The sequence below is a fragment of the Excalfactoria chinensis genome, chromosome 4 (genome assembly GCF_039878825.1).
Source record: "Excalfactoria chinensis isolate bCotChi1 chromosome 4, bCotChi1.hap2, whole genome shotgun sequence".
Classification (NCBI taxonomy): Eukaryota; Metazoa; Chordata; class Aves; order Galliformes; family Phasianidae; genus Excalfactoria; species Excalfactoria chinensis.
The window spans coordinates 38842893-38866609 of record NC_092828.1 but is presented as its reverse complement, the minus strand read 5'-3'; the positions used below and the strand labels follow the sequence as shown (position 1 = coordinate 38866609).

Below are 23717 nucleotides of genomic sequence, written 5' to 3'. Positions count from 1 at the left end.
ATTAATTTTATAACATGCACGCCTGTATTTGCACTATTGCTGATCCTTGATTAAAAAAAAAAAAAAGTTTTGGAAGAGACTTCTGAAGTACAGAAAGTGTAAATTCTCAAAATGGTGATCCTCAAAATAGATGCAAATTTAGTCCTAGAAGGACCTGAGCCACATCAGACTAAATATTTTATAGCACAAGAAATTCCGCCTTCAGTCACATTAGTCCAACCAACTCCAAGACTACTACCTTCAGAAAACACAAGTTACCCAATCAACTACAATATGGAGCTTAACAATTTCTACAAGTTAGGCTAGAAAATTTACGTAGCTTTCTGGGTGACATTCTGCTTCAGTCCGGTATGTCAGACTAATATATACTTTAATGTTTTTACTTTGGCAGATTTCTTGACGCTTTGTGATTACAGGGTTAGATGACTGAGTTCATATTTAGAGTATAAGCAGTTTTTCCTTGACTGAATCCATTAACACTTTTCATCGGAACTACTTGGCTAGAAGTGCAACCCTATATCTTCTATTCAGAAAATAAGCTCCAGAACTAAAACTGACCTTTATTTCTGATGGGAAGGGTTGTGGCGACATTAGCAGGGGGTTTGTCAGGCTCCTGGGGTGGGACGACCATGGGCAGCGCCTGCACTGGTACACGAGGAGCCTAAAATGTTGGATACTAATAGATTATTTTTCTCATACTCCAATCTAGTGATAGTTCAATAGAAGGTAAACAAAACCTGTTAGAAAAGCAGACGTTTGTGGTAACTAACAACAAATTAAGACATTCTAAATATGCTGACTTCAACAGTTAACAATTTGAGATCACCTAGCTCCTACATGCTTCAAATTTGTAACCTAAGAAACATCTTGGGTAAGAATACTCATCTCTGTATGGTACAGTGCTACACTCTGATAAAGCAAATACAAGCCACAGTAGGCTATAAATGTAATTTTGAAGAACAGCCTCACTAAAGCCAACTTCAGCTGCTGGCTTCTTCTCTCTTTTTTTTAATAACCTTCATAGATGAACAGAAGGAATACACAGCAGTGCTCAGAGAACCGTCACCATCTCTACTACAACTACTCAGATTTTCAATGTGCTCCCTACAGTCCAGTAGTGTAAGAAATGACACACCTGACTCTTATGTTTCAGCTCTAAGCTGCAAGAAGAAATGCAAAGTCCCACAAATCAAACCACTAGTCCTTAAATCTTACCCTATTTAAATCATGGGATGGTGGGGTCAGCTGAGTAGCATCAGGTGGAGGAGCAGAAAGCAAGTTGTTTGGGTAGTCTAGAAGGTAACAAACCACACTGGTATGACCCCCCTTCGCTGCCTCTATTAACATAGTTGATCCATCCTGAAGAGGCAAAGATCACAGTATTAGAAAAGAGTACAATCAAAATACGACAATGTTGAAATGCTTCGACAGACCCAACAAAATACATAAAGTCTTGAATATTCCAGCTGCAGGAAGTCTACAACTAAACTTCAGAACTCTACAAAAAATACCCAGTAATTGAAAAAAAAGAATTCAGTATTTTAGCTTTCCTTCAACTATGACCTTACAACTGTGTTGTGATTTGAAGCAGCAGGCAGTTAAGCACCACACAGCTGTTTGCTCACTCAGAAGAAAATAAGGCAGTGGAGTGACAAACCTTCAGTCTGTGTGTAGGATCAGCACCATGAGCTAGCAGTAACTCCACAACTGCCAGATGACCTCCAGCACAGGCCAGCGATAACACTGTGTGATCATTGTTAGCAGTAGTCCTGTTCACATTTGCTCCTTTAGAAAGAGAGCACAAAGATTATTTAAGAAATGGTAAGGAATGGAGAACAATAAAAAAAGAAAAATGAAAATGCTTTCTCCTTGGCTGCAGTCTTTGCACAAATACATTAAAGCTGAGTCAGACTATGATCAGAAATACATTTAAATTGAGTCACTGAATTAACATATGTCTCATTAGGTCGTGGCATCAGAATTTGACCCTTCTTACAGGTACTTCCAAGAACGGAAAAACTACCTGCACCAGCATTCAAACCTATTGTTCTGATACATCTACCCATATTAAACTTCACACAGTAGGAGATCTACTCGCTTTCAAGTCTGTCAGCAGTTTTTTCCAGTGATGCCCCTTTTCACAAATGACTTGATGCATTACTTAACTAGTCATCAGAAATCAGACTAGTTGCAGCTCTGCTTTTTTCCATACTAGAAGCCTTAGGCCTCCAACACCAGCTATGAGGAAAAACTGTTGCTAAGAGAGAAAACAGCAGTTCTGTGGTCTGTATCAATTCTGTGCCTTCTACAGTAATATAAGGCTGCGTCTGACAGTTGTGACAACATAGAGCAAGCGATAACTGAAATGTTGAAACAAGCATGCATTTGAAATTTAACTTCTGAAAAAATACAGTGCTCAAAAGCTGCACCAGGAGCAGAGACAAGTACCCACTGCTGCACTACTAGGAATTAGAGAATGGAATATAATTATTTTTAAGAATTGATCAAGTTTCCATTTGTCTCACCACAAACCAGAGGAAATCATTACGTGTGAGATTCACTGAGATAAGTAAAATATCTGAATCAAATCCATGGTACTAGCACTGACATAAGCCCTTAAGTTACGGCAGCTCTATTTGCCAGAGCTAAAAATCTTCACACAATACTTACCTTTGCTAATCAAGAACTGAACAGTGCAAACATGACCTGCCCTAGCAGCTTTCATGAGAGGAGTTCTTCCACCTTCTGATTCATGTTCCTAGAGCAAATTAACAAACACTTTGTATTGAAAATTCAGAAGCATTGCATGCAAAAGTACTTAATTAAATTTTGCTTTTTGAATTGGAAAACATGAGGCATGAAAGATTTCTGTTTAGTATTTGACAGCCTACAGATGCTACATTGTTAACAATACTGCAACATGATATAACTTCCAGACAGAGAATATCTACCCATCTTTGTCTAAGATTCCTGAATAAGAAGCTTTTAAGCACAGAATGGTTACTATAAATTAAATGTGTTTTGTCATGCTTAATTGCACCTTTTCAATAAGCTATTGGTGTACAAGCTGGCCAAAGTACAAGACAGTACACCAAGTAGATCTCACTAGAAGAAGAAAACTGTCATCTGTCTACTGCTTAGGGAACAGAATAAATTTCAAATGTAAGTATTAAGCCATAACCAGCTCGGCAACTCTAAGTTCTACTGCACATGACAACAAGAACAGGATCTCCTGATTTCATGCACGTGCAACTGTGAAGGCTTGAAGTGCTTCAGTCACAACTGCCAAAGTCTTTCTTGTGACCTAAGCATTCCCAGATAACAGAACAATCTAATAGCTATCAGAATGCCATCACTAGTTCTTACTTAAAAGAAAACTGTTTAAAAGTTTTCAGCAGTGAACATGAAAACAAACATATTAAGCACTGTATTTCCTTTTTATAATTTTTAAGAATTTTTACTTACCAGATCTGCACCTGCCTGAAGTAAGACATCTGCTACATCAGTATGGCCATTTTCACACGCATATGTCAGTGCTGTATCACCTGTTGCTGTTGTTGCATGTACATTAGCCCCTAAAGCAGTATTAACAAGCATGTAAGCTTTGTGGAGTTCATTACAGAAGATATGCAATTCTCTTTATAATCTTTTACCAGATCAGGTAGCAGACCTAACTTCCTCCTCTGAATTACAACAGCTATGAAATGATTTAATGACTTAGACATACACTAGGGGAATTAAAAGAAAATACCCTAGGTCTTCAGTTCCAAGGAAATGTACCCCAACCGAGCCTTAAAAGCTAAATTAGATTCCAACCAGTACATTATTTAAGATTCCACAAGCCCTTGCAACCAACTTAACAAAGCTGCTAATCAAAAGCGTAATGAAAGTGAGAACAGATATTTTTTTCCTGTATGGACACATTGAGTCTATAAAAAAAAAAAAAAAACACAACACAATTCCATACCTGCAGCTAATAAATATTTAACCAACTCCAAATGACCCTCTTGAGCAGCCTCCATCAAAGGTGTTGAACAACCAAGTTCTATATCTGCCCCTGCTTTAATAAGAAAATCAGCAACCTCCAAAAAACCTCCACAGCAAGCCAGAGTTAGGGCAGTTTCTTGCGTCTCTTCCGTCTGAGCATTGATGTTCGCTCCTTAAAAAAACAAAACAACAACCAACACTAATTACTGCAAACAGTAACAGCAGACTAAGACATTTCTTGAAGACATTTGCTTATTGCATCTTGTTTCTGCAACAGCCAAAGAATTCCCCTAAAATGGTATATTGAATCTGTTTTCTTCAACTACTTGGGGAATCCCTCTGAGAAACTCAAAGCACTTCTCTGCAGCTTTTCAGTAACAAAATAAGCTAAAGATACATCAAGGACATAACTTGCAGAGTGCAAGTTATTCACATCATCAGCTCAGTACAGCACATTTGTTCCAAAAATTCAAAGCTGTTGTGAAGACCAATTCAGAATAACCACTTAACAAGTAAAATAACAACATTTTCCTAAACTGCCAATTTAGTTAAAAGGGGATAATGGCTTGCTCAGAAGTTGTTCAAGGAAAGGAAATAACCAAAGTTTAGTAATAATTTGAAGAAAAAAAGATACACAGATGCTTACTGAATTACAGCCCTCGGAAAACATCCCAATAGTTACCTTGGCCAAGTAGTAGTGCCACCATCTCTTCGTGGCCTTCTCTAGCTGCTTCCATTAGTGGTGTGTATCCTTCATCGTTTACCTCTTCCAAGTTAGCTCCACGTTCAATTAACAAAGCTGCCAGTTCAACATGCCCTCCACAAGCTGCCAAAGTCAACGGAGACTCAAAAGAGTCAGCAGGCATGTTCACTTGAGCCCCACTGTCAAGCAGTAATCTTGCCACTTCCACATGGCCGTCCTAGGAATTCAAACAAAAAAAAGGTCAAGAAATCAAGACCAAAAAAAAAAAAAAAAAAAAAAAAGCTGCTCTTTTCCAAATCTTAAAACAATTCACCAACTCAAATTCCATCACAAGTAACAGAAGAGGAACAAGCAAGGAAGTCCAAAAATATAACAATACTTCTTTTCAAGTTTTCTCAAATATTTGGATAAAAGTTAAAGGTCTATTAAACAGGCACTGGAAAAACTTGGTTTTAATGAATATGCCTTTTAAAGAAAACAAAAAGCAGCAATACTGTGAACCGCATAACAAACTTCTCTGCTTGTGAAACAGCAAACCTGTCAACTTCATAGAGGACTTAAATTCTAATTGCGTTCAATTGCGTATCAGTTTAGTTGAGGAAAAAAAACCACAAGGTGAGACAGAGCTGGATGTTACTTTGAAAGTTTGTCTCCTCCACAGGTTGGAATCCTACAACCGAACTTCTGAAATACTCAGTATTCAAACTTAACTAAGGATGAAAAATCATCTTCAGAAATAAGCTAACAAAGGCATTTATATTCTTCCAATAAATTTATTACTAATAACCCAAGTGCTATATTAGATAAAGGAAGGAAAAATTAGTTTGGATGTCAGGGGGAAGTTCTTTACTAGGAGAGTGGTGAGGTGCTGGAACAGGCTGCCCAGAGAGGCGGTGGATGCCCCATCCCTGAAGGTGTTCAAGGCCAGGTTAAATGGGTCCTTGGGCAGCCTGGTCTAGTATTAAATGGGGAGGTTGGTGGTCCTGCCTGTGGCAGGGGGGTTGGAGATTCATGATCCTTGAGGTCCCTTCCAATCTGGGCCATTCTGTCTGTGATAAAGGAGTACTGAAAGAACTCCAATCAAAAAACTTTTTCCTTGGAAATGAGAACAAGTTGCAATGTTCTTCTGAAAGACTACAAAGCCTTAACATTGCCAAGAGGTCACTTCATGCCAAGGCTCCACAATTAGTAAAGAGGAGAATTTTTAGATTCAACAGGCACTCGCATTATTTGTTATACACAGCTTATTTTCATTACAAGAATCACTGTATGTCAGGAATAGTTTGCCTTCACCTCCATGAGAACTTCTAGTGTCTCAAGAGTATCTACTTTACAGGTTTCCAGCTCCAGGGGAGGGAAACTAAGTTAAACAATTTTGCTTCCTTACTGTCTTAAATAGCTGAGCTCAACTATATTGCTTGTCTCTTGGTTTCCAGAGAACTACTGTACTTGCTGCTCTGTTTTACAGCACAGTCAAGACTTGCTTTCTCCCTCCAAGGAAAAACAAATCAATTTGTCAGAGGCTCCCCATAAATCACAATAGCAACATCAACTGTAACTATCCGTAGGCAGATTTCTAGGTACTGTTATGCTGTCAAACTCCCAAAACATACTCTCAGATTTGCTTTTTTTACTTTGAAAACCATTTGAGCATACACTCTTTGTCACATTTTCTGTACGCCATAGTTTGAGGAACCTGCTGAAATAGCTTTTCAGCTGTATGTTTGCTCTGGAGTCCTGACACTGGCATATGAACAAAAACAGAATCAAATGGCAGTTCAATAACAGAGAAAGATCAGCTTGGTCACTGCAGTCCAACAGCAACACAAACTCTCCAAGCCAGCTTTCTTCATGAGGAAATGGGGGATCATTCAAACTTGGAGCAACTACGGAGGGAAAAGTCTGACAAACAACAGGAGGGTGACATCGGAAAAGCAGCAGCTTACCAGGAACACAAAGCTCTCTCAAGACTGTTGTTCAACAAGTTAAGTACAATCTTCATCATAGATTAACTAATAAGAGACAGCAAACTGAAATCATTGCTGTCTGCACCAAGGGACAGCAAACTGCAGCCAGCATCATCCTCATCAAGCTGCAAATCACAACCTTGAGAACTTTCTCAGACTAAATACATCATTGCATCTGACATTTTCAAACTTCACTGACTGAACCTCAAGATTTCTAGGGAGCACAGTAGGATTTTCTCCCAGAAAAAGATCTAGGACATAAACTAGGACATACTCACTTATCTACATGAAATGACAACACTATTTTAGGGAAAAACTCCAAGACTCCGTAAAGAATCTTTCCTCAGGGAAATGCTGAGATGTGCCTCAACCATCAGGCCCTGGCAAAACAGCTCACTAATCATTCCCAACTGATTTAGCTGAAGTACAGTGAACAGCAGCATAAGGATACGCTTCAAAGTTTCTAATGTAGGCCAGGCAGCCTCAAAAATAACTACTGGTGATTAATCACGCAAGGAAATTTTATCTGTGTTCTACCAAACCTGGCAATGTGAAGGTACTGTTCAGTCCTTCTGAAATATCTGAGGAAAAAAAACCAACAACCTAGTAACTGCTATTTGGTCATGAAAGGTTGCCTGATCAATCTGAACAAGTACACCAGGCATGTTCTAGAGACCAACTGGTACAGGCAATCAGTACTCAACACTCACTGGAGAATTCTGTATTACTAAGTGCCAAGCAGACAAACCTGCTTTTTGCTCCCACGAGACAACTCATATTGCTCAGCAACTTATTTGCATTAAACCATTACTGGTGTCTGCAAAAAAAGAAAAAAAGCTGTTGAAGAAAAGTCTTCCTGAATGCCTTGTATGACAAGGTCCATGCAGTCTTGTGGCTTGTAACGTAAGCGCTATGCCACAGTCACTACACATATACTGAACTCCAGTGTCATCCTGGAAAGGGTAGCTTTCTTCTGTTACTGAAAAGCAGTGACTGCTTCTGCTTCCTGTTTGAGAAACCTTTGCTGTATTTCAGACTGTCACCTTTTTGAGAACCACCACAAAAAGTTGCTCCCTCTCTTAAACATAAATGAATGTACTGATAACATCAACCTCTTCTCAGTCAATTATGACAACTGCTTTCTGCAAAAATAAAGGTGACCACAGTTTTTTTCCCCAGTGCCATAACTAAATGGCAAGCCTATAAATATAAGGGTAAGAAAAAAACAGAACACTTGGTAATCTGTGTGCCTCTCTTTCTAATGACCTCTAGAGAACTATCACTATTAGTTAATGATCACCCTATTTGAAGCCATTACCTCCCTGAAACAGGCATAGCTGTGGGTGAATTTAGAGTCCTAAGTGCTGTAATTTCAGGAAAAGAAAAAAAAAGTAAAGTATAAAGATGCATTTATGGCACTCTTCCATGGTCACAGTCACAACAGTACACAAAGTTCACAACAAGAAAAACATGTTAGAAACCGAGTTGTTCAGTTTATTAGTAGCTCACACAAACACACATCAAGACACCAATACAGAATATTTTTCTTTACCACAAAAGCTTGGAATTGTCTTAAACTGGATATCAATTATGCTATTTCAGCACTGACACGTACACATGCATAACATTTTACATCGTAGTTTCACAAGCATGTGTTGTAGTACAAGAAAATAATAAATAAAAAATAATTAGATTTTGTCTCAAGAGTCGAGACCCTATAAAAGGACAATTGTAAATAGAGCAGAAAATAGACTGGTTCAGATTCAGACAAGCAACACAGAAGTACTCTTATTAATCAAGGTTTTTAATAATTTTCCCTTCTGTTTTACTATCTGCTCCCCAAAAAGCCTCTGATCCTGTTTTCAGAGAGCAAGGGGCTAGGTGAACCACAGCGAAGCAAGTCACATACCTAAACTTAACTATCAGTATGGAAAGAAAAGAACTTTGCTTACCAACTCCTTAAATACGGCACAGTTATGTTAAATGCTTCCAAATAACCAGGTTACAACTATATTAATTTATTACATTTAGTGTGTATTGTAAAAACATTTCAACAGCCACTACAAATTTGCTTTACGTTACTTCATTTGGAGATCGCTGTAGAAAGGATTATCCCATTATATATTGAAAGCAGCTCTCCCAGAAGCCGACAATTAAAAAAAGGTTTTGTTTAAATAAATAACTGGCATTTACATGAGGCCACATTTGAATTCATGAGTTTTTCTAAACTGAGGTTCACACAACTCTCTTAATCAAACCATGCTTCCATAATTACCAGAAGGACAAAAAGCCAAAAGTAAATGATGTAACAATGGAAGATGCAGTTTACATGAAGCTGCTCCAGGACAATGAGCACAGCACAGCCTCACTTGTTGACTTCTGTTACTTCTGAAAAAATTAGATTGCAGTTGGATGTAACGTAAACTTCACTGTTCAAAAGATGAGTTCATAACCATCTCCCTCTGTCTCAGAAATGTAACTACTCTGTTAACTAACAAAACAAGAAAACTCATTTTACTATCTTAGTAAGTATTTCAAACAGTTACTCCCCCCTTTCATCATCCGCTAAAGGATCAATATGCCCAGAGAGCCAGAACACAAAGTAAGGTTCTGTACCTAAGAGATGCAGAAAGGAATGACATTGTTCATTTCCTGGAAGTAAAAAGACAACAGATATGCCTCACCAATAAATCCATGCATCTCTTACCATGCAAGCCTCCATAAGAGCAGTGTGCATTTCATCTGTCTTGTGTTCCTGGTCTGCACCAGCTTCCAGCAAGAATCTCACCATTTCTAGATGACCTGTACAAAGAAAATACTTAATAGATAGAAACTACTTTCAGCAAATACATTTTGCAACTACCATAAAAATATACTAGCATAATATAAGTAAGACAACAAAAGACCACGTAACAACAGATGTCCAGCATGTTCATGTCTATACATTCGAAGTCTACATAATGCTAGCAACAATTTTTATAAATATCATCTGATTCACTTAGTGGCTAAAATGATGAATCTACTATGTGCATTCCTTCAAGTGAAAGAGCTGAGTTGTGCAAACACCAGATTGACAAGGGTAATTCATTATGATTTTCCAGTTTCCTCAGCTAGAGTACATCAGGATGTTTTGTTTGGCTTGTAGGGATTTTTCTTCCTCTTCCCAGTCAACACTAAGAATTCGGGGTTACTGTGCTTATAAACTGTATTGGGAACAGTCCCTGAGGTCACACCAAGCCTTGGGGAACAAAATATACAAGCCAGATAGATTCTACAAACACTGTGTGTGAAGGTCCATCTGGACGTTCCTACCATAAAAAAAAACCTTAACACAATTTGCAAGTCCTTACTATCTATCACTCCATTAATTCACAACTATCACCTTCCAAGTCTTGCAGGTATGTCAAGCCCACTCAACTCTGTCATGACTGACCCAAGAAGCAAGCAGATAAAAATCAAGTTTATGAAAAAAAAAAAAAAAAAAAATGCTGCTTAATGACTGAACATGAACATAGGATATTGCCCAATATGAGGCTACACTGATTTTTACCCTTCCCCCTTTACTTGGGAAAAGCTTTTGACATCCTTGGTTCTAAGCATCGCATGTCATCCTACTACAAGATGCAAGCAACATGAGAAAAAGCAGGATCATATTTCCACTTCCTAAAGACGGCATTTAGAGCAATACAGAAATTCATGGAATACAGACAAGATGTACGGATGAAAAGAACATAAAACCTTGAATGTCTTCACTTCTTTTCTGTTTGGTATAACACAAAACTGACTTCAACAGACTTTTTTCTATTTTATACTCTGCTCTCCAACATCAGCTCGAGATTCAGAGCTCAGGCACACTTTTTTCAGGGAGGAAATGGTTTAGAGTCCCCCTCCCCTCTTTCAAACAAAGCCTCCGTTCTGATAATCGCCACAGAAATCAACTACCGTGGCTTATGAAGGTGTTCAGTAACAATGCACAAGGATTTTACCAAAGCAGAACAAATGTAAATGAACAATTACAATCTTCTTAGGAGATGCCACAGCAAATACCTCTAGGATTTCAAGAGCCATTCTAATAGCTTTCATAAAATGTATCTTAATTGACTATTACAGCAACTACTCTGGCTACTTGAAAACATTTGGCCTTAAAAACATCTTCAGCTATTCAGAAGGCGACGCAGGATAGCTACCTAATACTCCAGGGGAGGCAAGAAAGTCCCACTGCCTAAGCACTGACAGATAAAAGGCAAAGTCCTAGGTACTATATATTTTAAAGTGCAAAGTCCTTCAAACTATTCGGCATTTCTATACCTTTGTATCTTGCAAAATAATATTTACATTACAGAGAGTTTATTGTACTGTGATAAAGCAAATATCCTCTTGCTTTACAGTTCATTTAATTGAGAAGAAAAATTTAAGTATCATAAGGACGCAGAAAAAGTTTTGTATCTTAATGTTTACTCTACATATCAACCATCCTCTTACGGTACATACATGCTATGCAGCACCCCAACCAATATAAAAGCATATGAAAGCATATATTTATAGTCTTAAAATAAATATCACAATGTACAGCAAGGCAGAGTAAACACATGTTTGAAGAGAATTTCCACCCCAAAGTAAAGGCCTTGATACCATACCTTTGTAACAAGCCAGTGTAAGCGCGCTCTCCTTAAACTCATTGGAATGTGTATTTATGCCAGCGCCATTTTCTAACAGCACTCTGGCCACTTCCACATGTCCAGCACTTCCTGCTTCCATTAGCGGAGTGTGACCATTTTCATTATGGTCCTCAATACTAGCGCCCGACTCCAGCAATACTTTAACAACATCAACGTAGCCTCCAGCACAGGCATATGTAAGAGCCGTATTGCCTAGAACCAGAGGAGAAAGATCTGAAAGACAGAACTCTTAAATCTGACAAAATTTCTACATTTCTACCTTACGTTCCAATCATCTGATCACATTTACTGGGCTAACTACCTTTCAGAACAGGGTGGTTTGGGTTTTTGTTTTTATAAAGGTTTCAAACCAAGAAACTGTTTGAAAGGATGAAGGGAAAATAAGCAAGTAACTACACAAAGTAACTCCGTGTTGACAAAGTGAAGATCTAAATGTATCTGGCAACTGAAAATTCTCTTTCCATTTCTCTCTCTTGCTTAATCCCAACTTGCATGACAAAACCTCATCAGCTTCTTGTTGAATCAACAGGGACATACTGGGATGGCTAAAAGAAAAGCTCAAAGCAAGAAGCAACATGAAGTAGTGCTTTTAAACCCAGATCCAGAACACCTGTGAAGGGCTAGTTTACAAGGTCCACAGGCTTCATAACGAGATGAAAAGAATCCCCATAAAAAAAAAATTAAAAATTAAAAATCCATATGAACAAAACACTCAATGAATCCACCATTATGAAAGATTTCTCAAAAAGAGACTACTTAATTAAAAGAAAATCTCCACACATTTGCCTTCTCATGCCCCTAATTTTCCTCATTATTTCAGGTTAGTAATCAGTTATTCTATCTGCTTCAAGGCTGCACAACTAAAACTTCCTAAAGCAGATTGGCTACTAAAGCAAAATCAGCCAAGAATGTGTCACTAAAAAAGGCCCTCTTCTCATGTTTACAGTATTCTCTCAGTTAACTACGCATTCTGTCAGATAATTTTGAGTATATCAACTTTCAAACTGCACTTAAAATACTGTGTCACAAATCACACATACCTGAAAGCCGTTAATTTAATCCACTTATGTCCAAAACCAACTTATATTTTAAAACTACCTAAAGAGGATATGTATAGTAAATTGTAAAACGTTAAGGAAGAATTCTGCTTATAAAAGCTGGCTCTCAACTGAGTGTATCTTACAATTTTTCCACACTAAGTTCTAGAATGCAGCAAATCTCAGCTTTCCAGCTGTTCTCAACAAGCTCCAACACTTATTTACCTGTTGATGACTGTGCATTCACATCAGCACCATGAGCTAGCAGCAACTTGACAATTTTGACATGTCCGCCATTAGCAGCAGCCATTAAAGGTGTTATGTCTCCTTTAATACCTCGGTCCTCTACATTAGCATGCATCGCCAGAAGAACCTGTGAACGGAAGGATGATCAACAGCCTTGGGAAGTGACAAGGCTGAGTGTCGAGATAGTTAAAATGTTACACAACCCCCACACCATCACAGTTTTATGACAGAAACTTTGAAAAATAAGCACAAAATGCATCAGCAACATGCAGCTGTGTGCAAGTCTTTATTTCTCAGTTTACTGACATTTTCCACTATTTTAACACTACCTTCATGTACAGAAGAAAAAGTGTTAAATTAACGCCTACCTACTTTCGTATAAGACACACAGAACAGTTAAAAAAGAACCAACCTGTGCAAGCTCATAATATCCTGCTGAGCAGGCTAAACAAAGGAGGCTTTCCCCTTCTTCTGTGTGCTCGTTCACACTTCGTCCTTCAATTAGCAACTTCCGCACAGCATTTACATCTCCTTCTGAACAAGCCTCTGCCAAGCTGCGGCTAGTAAGATAGAAAGCATTGGGAAGTGAAAACAGACCACACTTGAAACGCTTTCTCTACATGCAGAATAAGAAGTCCAACATGCCAAGAGGATGCAGGTAACTAAAAAGAAAGCACAACCTAAAAAGCATCAACTGTTAATTAAAGGTGGCATCAATCATGCCTGCTATTATTTTCCAGTCCAAAGTTATAACTGAAACATGTGGAATACAGAAAGACCACTTTGCTTACCAAGTTCTGCAACATTTATAGAAGCAGAGAACATGGTCAAAGAGGACATGATTGTGGGCCTGATTTGCTCTCAGCACATGCACTCAACGTGACATCATATCAGAGTATGAAGCTTTTTCTGCAATCTTGTCTCTTAGAAAAAGAGAATCCTACAGCACTAGAAACAAATCACTGATTTGTATTACTAATCACTACATAGCATACAGTCTCCATATATTCCTGTTTTGTAGCACCAGTTTGAAAAGGTTTTGTTCTACTTAAAGTAAGGCTCAAAGGAAAGATATGATTTGAACAAAAGTTCAATAAAATAATACCCAACCGAGTATTATTTTTCAGTATTCCATTCCAAATCTACAAGCACTCAAAGTTGCATGTTCTCTTATCCCAGGTGCTCGAGGACAGAGAAGTCACCAGCCTTATCACACTTTTTTTTTTCCAGCATTGTAACTATTAAACTAAAACAAATCGCCTTTAAAAAATGGCTTCATTTCTGCCACATGACAGAGGACAGAAGCTATGGAATTTTATAACAACTGCATGGTTTGGTTGAGGTCCTAACTCCACCCCGCAGGAACTGGCAATGTTCTCCTGGTTTGGTAAACCCTATGAGAACTTCTGGTTCTCACATCATTTCTTCACTTCTATCACTAATTCTGTTTCAGTCAAAAAAGGGTTTACTGAATGCATATTCTGAAGTACTCTGAAAAAAAAGTATACAATGCATTTATTCTTACAAAGCAGAAAATTTTACAATAGAAATTCAAGACTGAGAAATTTTCTCTCTTCTCCAAAGAACTGTATCAGTAATAACAAACTCAAGTCTTTTTAATTTGGGTGACTTCATTTCACCCATCATCCCTTCACCTCCTGTCCATTTAACAAGTTCTATCAAAACAAAATAAACCATAAAGAGAATGGAAAAATTAGGTATTTTGCTGAAAATTTTTGCAAGCCTCACTATTCAACATTAACAATTCTTATAATATGCGAGATGTTGAAATGGTTACTCATTTAGCATAGACCAAATTATAACTGCTTCTCATAACCAGGACTCCTACACCATCCGTGCCACCAGACCAAATTTTTATATATGGAAAAATATTTCATAAATATGTACTGCTCAACATATTTTTCATGTTTTCTTCTACTTCCCGTATCCCCTGTCTTGGCAACTTTGGTAACAGTGCTGCTGGCACCCAAAAATTAGTTGAAGGCAGGAAGGGGCATGCAAAGAAGAGCATCAGACACAACAGCGAATTATTCTGCTCTTCTTTAAACATCCTGGCCAGCGTACTACAACTATTTATTTTGAGTCACTCGGTATACAAAGAATGAACTGTCAACTAGAAAAATGGGATTCAGTAATTCCTACTAACAGCCTGATTCTTTTCTACTAAAACACAAATAGTGCCTAGAAGAGAGACATCTTTTACTTCTCCCTCCAACGTTCAGTAATCCAGAATCCACGGAATGCCAGAGAGCCTCTCAAAAAGCAGAGAGGCTGGGCCACATCTCTGTTCAAGGTTTTACACAGATGACACAACAACTTGGCACAAGTTCCAATTGGAGTTTCATCATTTCGCATCCAGAAATACACAAGGAAAAGCCCCAAAGCTAAGCAGCACGCAACTACAAATGTGACAGTATAAAGAGTGGCTTACTTGTCCGTCTGCCCTGCATTTGCTGTGCTTTCTGCTCTCATCCGTGTAAGTGCAGCAGCAGCTTCATCCAACGCGCAACTGACCGAAGAAGTCAGTCTGCGAAGCACCTCAGGATCTGCGAATGCTTTACCATCAGCAGTCGATAGTTTCCCTATTCCTTCCATGATGCCAATTTGCAACAAGTTGGTACACATGCCAGGAAAGGAGGAAACAAACAAACAAAAAAAAAAAAAGTTGAAACTGAACCTACAAGATTCCTTGACAGAAGCATTCCAAACATAATGAACTACAGCCTGCAAAACAGAAGGGATTAGCTGTTTACAATGTTAATTTATAAGCTGCACTCAGACACGATGCACATGAATTAAAACCTGTAACCATCTAAAACATTGTTTTTCAACTAGTCATTATATGCAACTAGTTTCAAACATTCATATTTCAGAACAAAGCCTCATTCAACAGCATAGTTTTTGAGACAAGGTTGCAAGTCTAAGGCTGGGTGTTAATTTTTTTCTATAAATCCAAATTCAGAAGAATCCTATTAGAAGCACAACCTTCACATGAAATCAATTTTTAAAAATTCAGAACATTTTAATGAGTTCCTCAGTCATCCCTGGTTCGCACAGCATTGCCACATTCACATTGCTTTGCATTCTGCATTCTGTATCATCCTCATTTGGATTAGACTTATGCAAGCAGTTCCAGTATAGGCTCGTGTGTTAGTGCACTGGGATTAAATCTGTATGGGACACGAGTACTTACCTGCAGCTTCAAGTAAAGCTTCTAATCTTGCCTGGGTTTCTGGATCTACGGTTCTTAGGTCAGCACCATCAGCAGTACTTGACAAAAGCAATTTGGAAGCTGTTTCCAACATAGGGTTTTCAAGATCATCCTGATCCAGGATAAATGATTCCACCTGAAAAATAACAGGTCTAATCTGAGAAGAATGTAACTGACCAACTTGTAATTAGTACATCAAAAAATATAACTGCAATGCAGTGTTGGGTTTTTGTTTGCTTAGTTAGCATTCCAACTTGCAAACTGAAGGCAACCTCTAGTTCCCTCCCCAGCCCCATGGCAGCCTTGCCAGGGCCCCTACCTGGTCACTGCCAACTCCACACATTCACTCGACCACTTTTACACCAGTTCATCTGAGGACTTGCTATTTGTCTTCTTCCTAAAGACCAAGTCTGCTGCAGCAGGAGAAAAGAGCTACTCCACCATTCAGGAGGCAAGAGACAGATTGCACTGCTGGAAATTAAGATTACTGAGCAGCTGAAAAGCTTCCTGGCTCTCTCAACATCAGAAATGGAAACCAAAAACCAATCCTGTGTCAACTAACTGATAAACCTCACCTGAGCAAAGTATTTAGCTGCTCATGGTTCTTCCTAACATGACAGAAGTACTTGCTAAGCAATAAGTCAAAATACAAAAACATTCTTCTGAAACTCACATCTTTATCCCTGAAATTGGGTTTTCTGGGCAGTTTGTTTCAAAGGGAAAAATCTTCCCATATGCCTTCTCGCTAACAACATGAGCACTGTGTGATAAAAACAAATAGCCTCAACTACAACAAAAAGGTGAGAAAGAGCAACCTACCTACAAACACCACAGTACCAATAAAATCACAAGTCATTGGGAGAAAATGCATCTTGTAAAACAGTTTGGATAAGGTTCATATTACGTGCTTTCACTTAAACACTGTTTCAGAGAAATGCCTCAAAAAATGAAATGTATTAACTGCTCATTCTAGACTATTTCATGACATGAAACATAGCTAGATTTCCTTTCCTAAGAGATTCATCTTCAACCTTATAAGGTGCAGAACTTCCCAGCAGGCTGGCAGTTATACCTCTCTCTCTAATTGCCCTTTCTCTTAAGAGGGTTTCATTAGCTCTATAGTTTTGTTCCTCAGCCCGTTCAACATGACACCACATCCAATGCACAATGAGAATGGTAAAAGTCTTCCTAATAGAGGTGCACAACTCTGCACTTTGGTAGGTGAAAATTCTGTTTTTGTTTTTTCAGAAAATACCATCTTCTCTGCAGATGCAAGAGACTAAAGAAAGCATTTGCATTTACTCGCCCAAGTAAACAGACGCTTCCTTTAACAGTCTCCAGATGTATATTATTTCCCTCAACTGAAAGTGTGTAGAAGAGTACACACATGCTCCACCTCACATATCAGAACAATCAGTCTGGGTTCTCAGTCGGCACTTCTCTGATCACACAATACTCTGACATAACCCAATTGTTCAGACAGCACCCAGCACAAAGCCTTTTACAAGATTTCTCCTTCTCTCTCACCCGGCAATAAAACCTCATGTTCTGTACTTGTTTATCTTTGCTTTGCCCAGAATCATTTCTAGGGAAGTTGATGCTAATACTGATCAAAAAAGATGCTGGGGGTGAGGCAGTGGAAATTACCAAGTTTCGACTGCTTCTTAACTAAACAGATTCATTTTGATGTGTTAAATACAAAGAGAAATTTTAAAAGGGCCTGAGAACTGCAATTAATTGCTGTATTAATCCAAACCTCAAAGAAGTTCCATGCTACAAGCACTTCAGCACACGACCCAGCTATTATTTTTCTAAGCAGAAAAATAACTTAGTCCTTCTAGGTATTCCACGTACTGAGATACCAGACTCTGCTGCAACTTTCAACACTGTGCTTTTATCATCTCTTCCTAGAGGTGATAAAGCTTTACAGTATGAAAGCAGAGTGCTGCCCACACAATCCCAAGCCTCCTTCACAAGCCCTCATCTCTGTGTACAGACGGGAGCTTCTGTTTTCCAAAACACAGACTCAAAATCCTATCTACTCCTTCATGCTCTCATCTCGGAATGACCGTTAGCTCCTCTTGTTTTCCTTGCTGAATAGGAAAGAAAGCACGAGATTTGCTACCAGTCTAAAATCAAGAGGCGTAAATTTCTACAGGAAGCATATTTTATGAGCAGGGCAACTGCTTTGCTTTCATGAAAAACAGCACTTTTAGGTAGTGTTCTACTGTCTGACACATGAACTTACAGATATCTTAACTAGACAAAAGCTGATCCATGGAACTCCTGTGCACATATGCTCAAAAAAGCTGTGAAGTATTTCAGCAATTCCATATTTTGACTGCAAACTGTCAGATATTGAACATGGATTTCACTGTGCAACGGCAGATCCCCTGTAGACATCATTCAGTTCTTCACTATTCCTCCTGGGCAAATCATATATATGCAGAACTGCCAACAGCACAGAGACCACTGTAGATAAACGACGTCGATACCCCACCTTGTTTCTCCTATGAGTATCTTCAGAGTCAAAGTCCTATAGTTTCCCTCCAAACAGAGTTTTCGACACAAAAACTGAACAGGAGTCAGAACGACACATCTTTCATGCCAAGCCAGGCAGAAAGGAGGATGAAATATACATTTCACCTGCTTCACTCACTGCCCACATGGCTGAGACAGAAATAGAGTACTCAACAACAAACCAAGTCCTCAAAAACTACATCAACTAAAACATAAAGCTCATGGTCTTACTTCACTACCACAGTCAATACATTATATGCAAACTAACAACATAAGCCTAAAGTGACAGCAACTCCAAACTTACTTTCAGCTGAAGTGCCTGCCACACTTGGCTACCTTGGTATGAAAATTCTTCATGTAAATAAACACACGGAAACCAATATCGCACATCCAAGTACGGCGTTGCTGAAATCTGGTCAGACCACACAACTTCACCTGCCAAGAAATTTTGATCTTGCTTGATGCAGAGCAATGAAAGACCCACCAAATCAGAGCTAAGCCTTTTTTTGTTACATCAGTGGCCTTGGTACAATTTAAAGTGTCTCTCACGTATCTGTCTTCATGCACCTCTAACACTTGCAATATTCTAACTTCCTACCCATAAGCAACTACCTCTAAGCTAGGGCACTCTATGGTGAACTTACAACAGTAGAGATCAAAAGAGATACTTGAAATTTTGTTTATGAGCTATGGTAGAAAACAGCTCAACAAGCACCACCCTATTAAAGTCCTTAGTGCTGAACATCAAAAGGCTATTATTTACCCATCTAATCACTACATGGCTGCCATGAATAGCTCTGCTCATTAGTCTAAGGAGAATCTCTGGCATTTATCACTGTTTTAAAGACTTTCCCCTCGATCACAGCCATCTAAAGGACAATCCAGAGGAATTAAAGTTCTAACCAGTTATTTTCTCAGCCCTCTATCATGTTACAGACCTATGAGATTTTAAGGGCCCAAGAAGTGCATTTTGCAGATTCCATGCCACTGCCCTTCTCTCTAAGGACACGCTGCAAATACTCTACATTTACTGCTTTCCAGTATTTTGAAAGAAATTAACACAGAACAAGCATTTAAGACCCTGTTCTCCACATAAATTACAAAAACCAACATCACACTACTGTAACATATGCTATCCAAAAGCTGATGCAGAGATGAAAGGCAGCAAGCAGTTGCTACAGTCTGTGTGCATTTAGGCACATGCAGTCATCAACCCAGTCAAAACACTAAGAAGCATGAAGCCGTGCTTAGGCCAAACATTCCTAGATGAATTTTTTTTTAGACAGCACTTACAGTATGAGACAACACAATACAATATTCCTCTATCTCACATGCAGACACGCTCAAAATAGTAGTAAACATTTTATACAAAAAAAACGTCTCAAGTAGCAGAGTGAAATCCAGTTTCACTGTCTAGCAGTCAGGGTGCTAGCAACAGACTTGGAAAGCTGTGAACGAGCAAGCTGCAGTCATTAACATAATAGGATGAAATGTTTTTAAGCTTCAGATTCAAGCTTCATAAATAACATCATCTAAAACCTGTTTTGGACGAACCAACTTGCCCAGACAAGTATTTCAAGAGGCCTCAAAACACCCTGCCTGACAAAATATTCTCTTTGTGGGCATTTTACTTCTCCTTGGGGGTGGAAGGTGGCCCCTATTTTCTAGAGCCTTACAATTTAAAAGCCAACTTACTTTGCAGCTGCTGACAGATCACTCCTACGCTTTGTCTTCTATTAGGCATGGATTCCTGATTTGATATTTGCTCAATTTTTGCCTTGGCAGTGGAGCCTTTGGTGTTTGACACGCAGAGGCTGCCAACTGCTCCTCAGAGAACAAGGAGCATGAAGGCTCTCTGAAGAGCACAGAACACAAAGAACAGCTAGCTGCTACTGCCATGTAGCAAACCTCAGCACCTGAAACTGACCTGAATTGAGAGGCTGTTATTATTTCTTAATTACTTTGACCGAAGGGCTAACTGCCAGTTTCCAACAGCTGCAAAAATTGATCTTTCACAGCTGTAAAATTTTTGGAGGACAGTAAGAAGTGCTTCGAGATAACATGAAATTTAACAGATTTACATGTCCGCTAGGTATTGCAAAGACACCTTCAGACTGAAACTGCAATCATTACCAGCTCTGTCAATAAAATTTTGTCCCACTTTGAGAAGTTTCCAGCAAGGAAATCTCAAATTCTTTATGCTTCCAGCTAAAAAGTGACGCTCTTTCAATGAACGGCCCTGGTTCACTTGAGGAATGCCCAGCAAAACAGCAGAACCTGACGCACCAGCTTCCTGCTGCACTCTAGCAACTCAGATCCAAGTTAATCTCAGCTTTCCCTACAGAACGGTTTCAGCTCTCACACCTCCAACAGTGGCAAGCTAATTATTTCTATCCCTGTCCTTCACATTCCTCAGACCACAGATAGTTTTTTTTACAGCTATTGACATTTATTCTTTCAAGAGCTGGACCTAGAACCCTTTCCCTTCCGTTGCAAGCTCAATGAGCAGGGCTGGCCAAGCATTAAGGGGGCCATGCACGGCTAGTGTGAAGACACTTTCCTCAAGATGACAAGCTTCCAAAATTCTGCAGACCAGGATCAGGAGCCCTGCCAGGATCTTCACGTGCCTGTGCTTTTATCAAAAACAGCTCCTTAGTATTTTTAGCTGCTGAACAGTTCCACTGAGCATCTGTTGATCACTTCCACAGCCTTGGGGATTACTGTCAAATCATTCAAAGTTACTGCACAGGAAAAAACAAACAAACACATCCACACACATCTAGATATGCTAGATATGATTCAGAATTCCATCCTCTTTTTCACTTCAATAGGCTATCCAACCCTTTACATCCAACTTTCAATTAAGCACGTGAAGAAATATCTTGGAGTTTTATCAGTAGAATCTCATTATTCCTAATGTACTCCACAATGCCCATACACTGTCCACACTGCACTTTTTGTGTGTCTTAGTTGCAAGTGAAAGCTTAGAAGTTTCTTCAGATCCTCATATGGCCCATGGCGAAACTGCACACCTCCTATCCCTCAGCCTGCTGCCTTTCAGCCCTCAGAACACGACTTACACTTTCAACATACATTAACCAGCTGAAAGGGAACTTACTGAAAAACCTACGCTGGTCTGAAATCCTAAGGCAAAGCAGCCTAACGCACCATCCAGAATGAATTTGTGGCCAAGGATTTTGGCTTGATAAAACTAACATTAAGGCAAAAAAAATTGCATTGTTTTACCTTTTCAGCTAAGGCTATATGTTCGCAGGTATAATTACTGCTTAGATCTGAAGCCATTTGAAAACAACATTTTTATGCCATTAATACTGTATCATATTTAAAATGCTCCAATTAAAACTTGAGAACAAGCATTTGACGGAGGCTGTCATTTTTGTGGGGTCAAAACAAATCACCATCACTTAACATGGATGACACAGCTCTGAAGTAGAAGTGATGATCTAAGGAGTATTTACAAGAGATACCATTTTTCTTAGACAAAAATCCAAATGCTTGTTACTAAATAACAGGCCAAGTGACCCAGACTACCCTGACCACTTGATTTCCATCTGAAGGTTTTTGTGTTTTTCTTACTACCTATTCTGAACCAGAAGCATGTCATCGTATGACCCTTCCTTAGCCTACCCCACTACTACAGCATCGCTGCTGGTATACACAAAGCCTTAGAGCAGAGCTTGTTTCCTGTGACATAAGGATTGCTTCTCTTTATCTGGGATGGATGATTAGATCTCCTGTCTAACATACCACGACCCTTCTGAAATCAAAACACCCTGTTCAGCAGAAATCTGAAATCTAGCAGCTGGAACATCTCTCCATTGTTTTCCTTTATATTTCCATCAACTGTACACTCCAGTCCTCTCACCACTGCTGCTACAGAAGCAAGGGGAGGGAACGACAAGATTAACAGCCCGTGCTGCTGAAATGGCATAATATTGTCCTCATGACTGGCACCAACAGAGTTTCTGCTGCAGGGACACCTGCATTATTACTGCAGTGTTTCTGATGACGAGACAGGTGCTGATGTATTTGCAGAATTCCCTCCCCTCTTTTGTAGCTCATGCTCAGACAAACAACAACTAAAAGAGAGAGATGCAGACTGAAATGCACAGCTACAAGAAGGCTGTTACTGTGGAACTACCAAGAAAGAGACCTTTGGTTTAATATTTTATTTTCCATCTCAGTTCTTTCCAAACATTTGGCATACTTCCACATTAAGCAAATTTACGTGTTAACCGCTGTTCAGCTGCAGTTCTGCGAGCAAGAAAGATTTCACACCAACAGAAAAACACCACCACCTCAACTCATCATCTTATTAAATACACTGCTCCAGTTTCACATTATTTGGGGGTGGGGAGAGGGGAAAAGCCACGAGGACTGCAAATTAAGTCTCTGGTGTGACATCACAGCATAAGAAAACATCAGCAAAAAAACTTCCTCTAAAACTGCCTGCCATTGTGCTTCCGGAAGCCTGGCTTCAAACAAAACTCACCTAGGTGCAGTACGAAGCTGATGAGTTCTTTCTCCAATCATCTGAATATCAGTATACACACCGTCTCTCCCCTCGCCCCAAGCCCCCAAAACATAACATGATATTAAATTAAACTACCTCTTTTGGCCTGCGCTGGCAAAAATCCACCAAGCAAAACTTCCTTGACAGTATATGACCAAAATTCTCTTAACAGACTGCTCACATCTGCAGACCAAACCAGAAACATTGCAGCCTGCAACAGAAGCACTGACATAGATATATCTTCCACAAAGGCTGTTTTCATACTGTAGCAAAACCACCACTAAGTTTTCCACAAAACAGCCCTGTCAATACAGAAATACTATAACAGATAGCTTGACCAGAGTCAGTTTCTATGGCCCATAGAAAGTAGCCTGTCACACCATCCCAAGCAATAGGCTATGAATCAGAAACAAAGAAGGGGTATGCATAACCACAAAGTGAGGAGACAAACAGGCCTCCAGTAGCAGCCCTCTCCCACTGTTGCTCCAATGCCCAATGCCATGGATCGACAGCCACAGCCCCCTAAGATTCTCTCTCTCAAATATCTGATGTAAGCATCACTTAAGCTACTTAACAAGTTACTTACAGGGCCACACAACCCCAAGCCTACCCATTACAGCTGTAAAAAGCTCAGAAGGTGTGTTACACTGCATCTGTCCCCCCAGCCATTTCTGCAGGCAGGCTGTGTTACAGGCAGTGTAAAAGAAGCCTTCTGCAGCAAATAATCAGCCTGCTGGAGCTCTCACTGTGACAGAGGACAGCTCAAGGTCTCCTCCTCCACAGAGATCAGCCTGTGCTTCCAGCACGCCCTC

The 23717-nt window shown here is 39.3% G+C and overlaps 1 protein-coding gene across 4 annotated transcripts in view; it reads right to left on the bottom strand.

Moving 5' to 3' along the window:
• The window catches only part of ANKRD17 (ankyrin repeat domain 17), a 79576-nt gene that overhangs the window by 28329 nt on the left and 27530 nt on the right, over window positions 1–23717 (bottom strand). For all 4 annotated transcript variants that reach the window (XM_072334027.1, XM_072334025.1, XM_072334029.1 and 1 more), the window contains exons 2-14: window positions 15834–15987; window positions 15072–15228; window positions 13032–13179; window positions 12599–12746; window positions 11295–11528; window positions 9365–9459; window positions 4670–4907; window positions 3968–4159; window positions 3466–3575; window positions 2671–2758; window positions 1658–1785; window positions 1216–1359; window positions 559–661 (exon numbers count right to left, since the gene is read on the bottom strand). In XM_072334027.1, coding sequence (XP_072190128.1) covers window positions 559–661; window positions 1216–1359; window positions 1658–1785; window positions 2671–2758; window positions 3466–3575; window positions 3968–4159; window positions 4670–4907; window positions 9365–9459; window positions 11295–11528; window positions 12599–12746; window positions 13032–13179; window positions 15072–15228; window positions 15834–15987 — 1939 coding nt within the window. The remainder of the gene's footprint in view (window positions 1–558; window positions 662–1215; window positions 1360–1657; window positions 1786–2670; window positions 2759–3465; window positions 3576–3967; window positions 4160–4669; window positions 4908–9364; window positions 9460–11294; window positions 11529–12598; window positions 12747–13031; window positions 13180–15071; window positions 15229–15833; window positions 15988–23717) is intronic.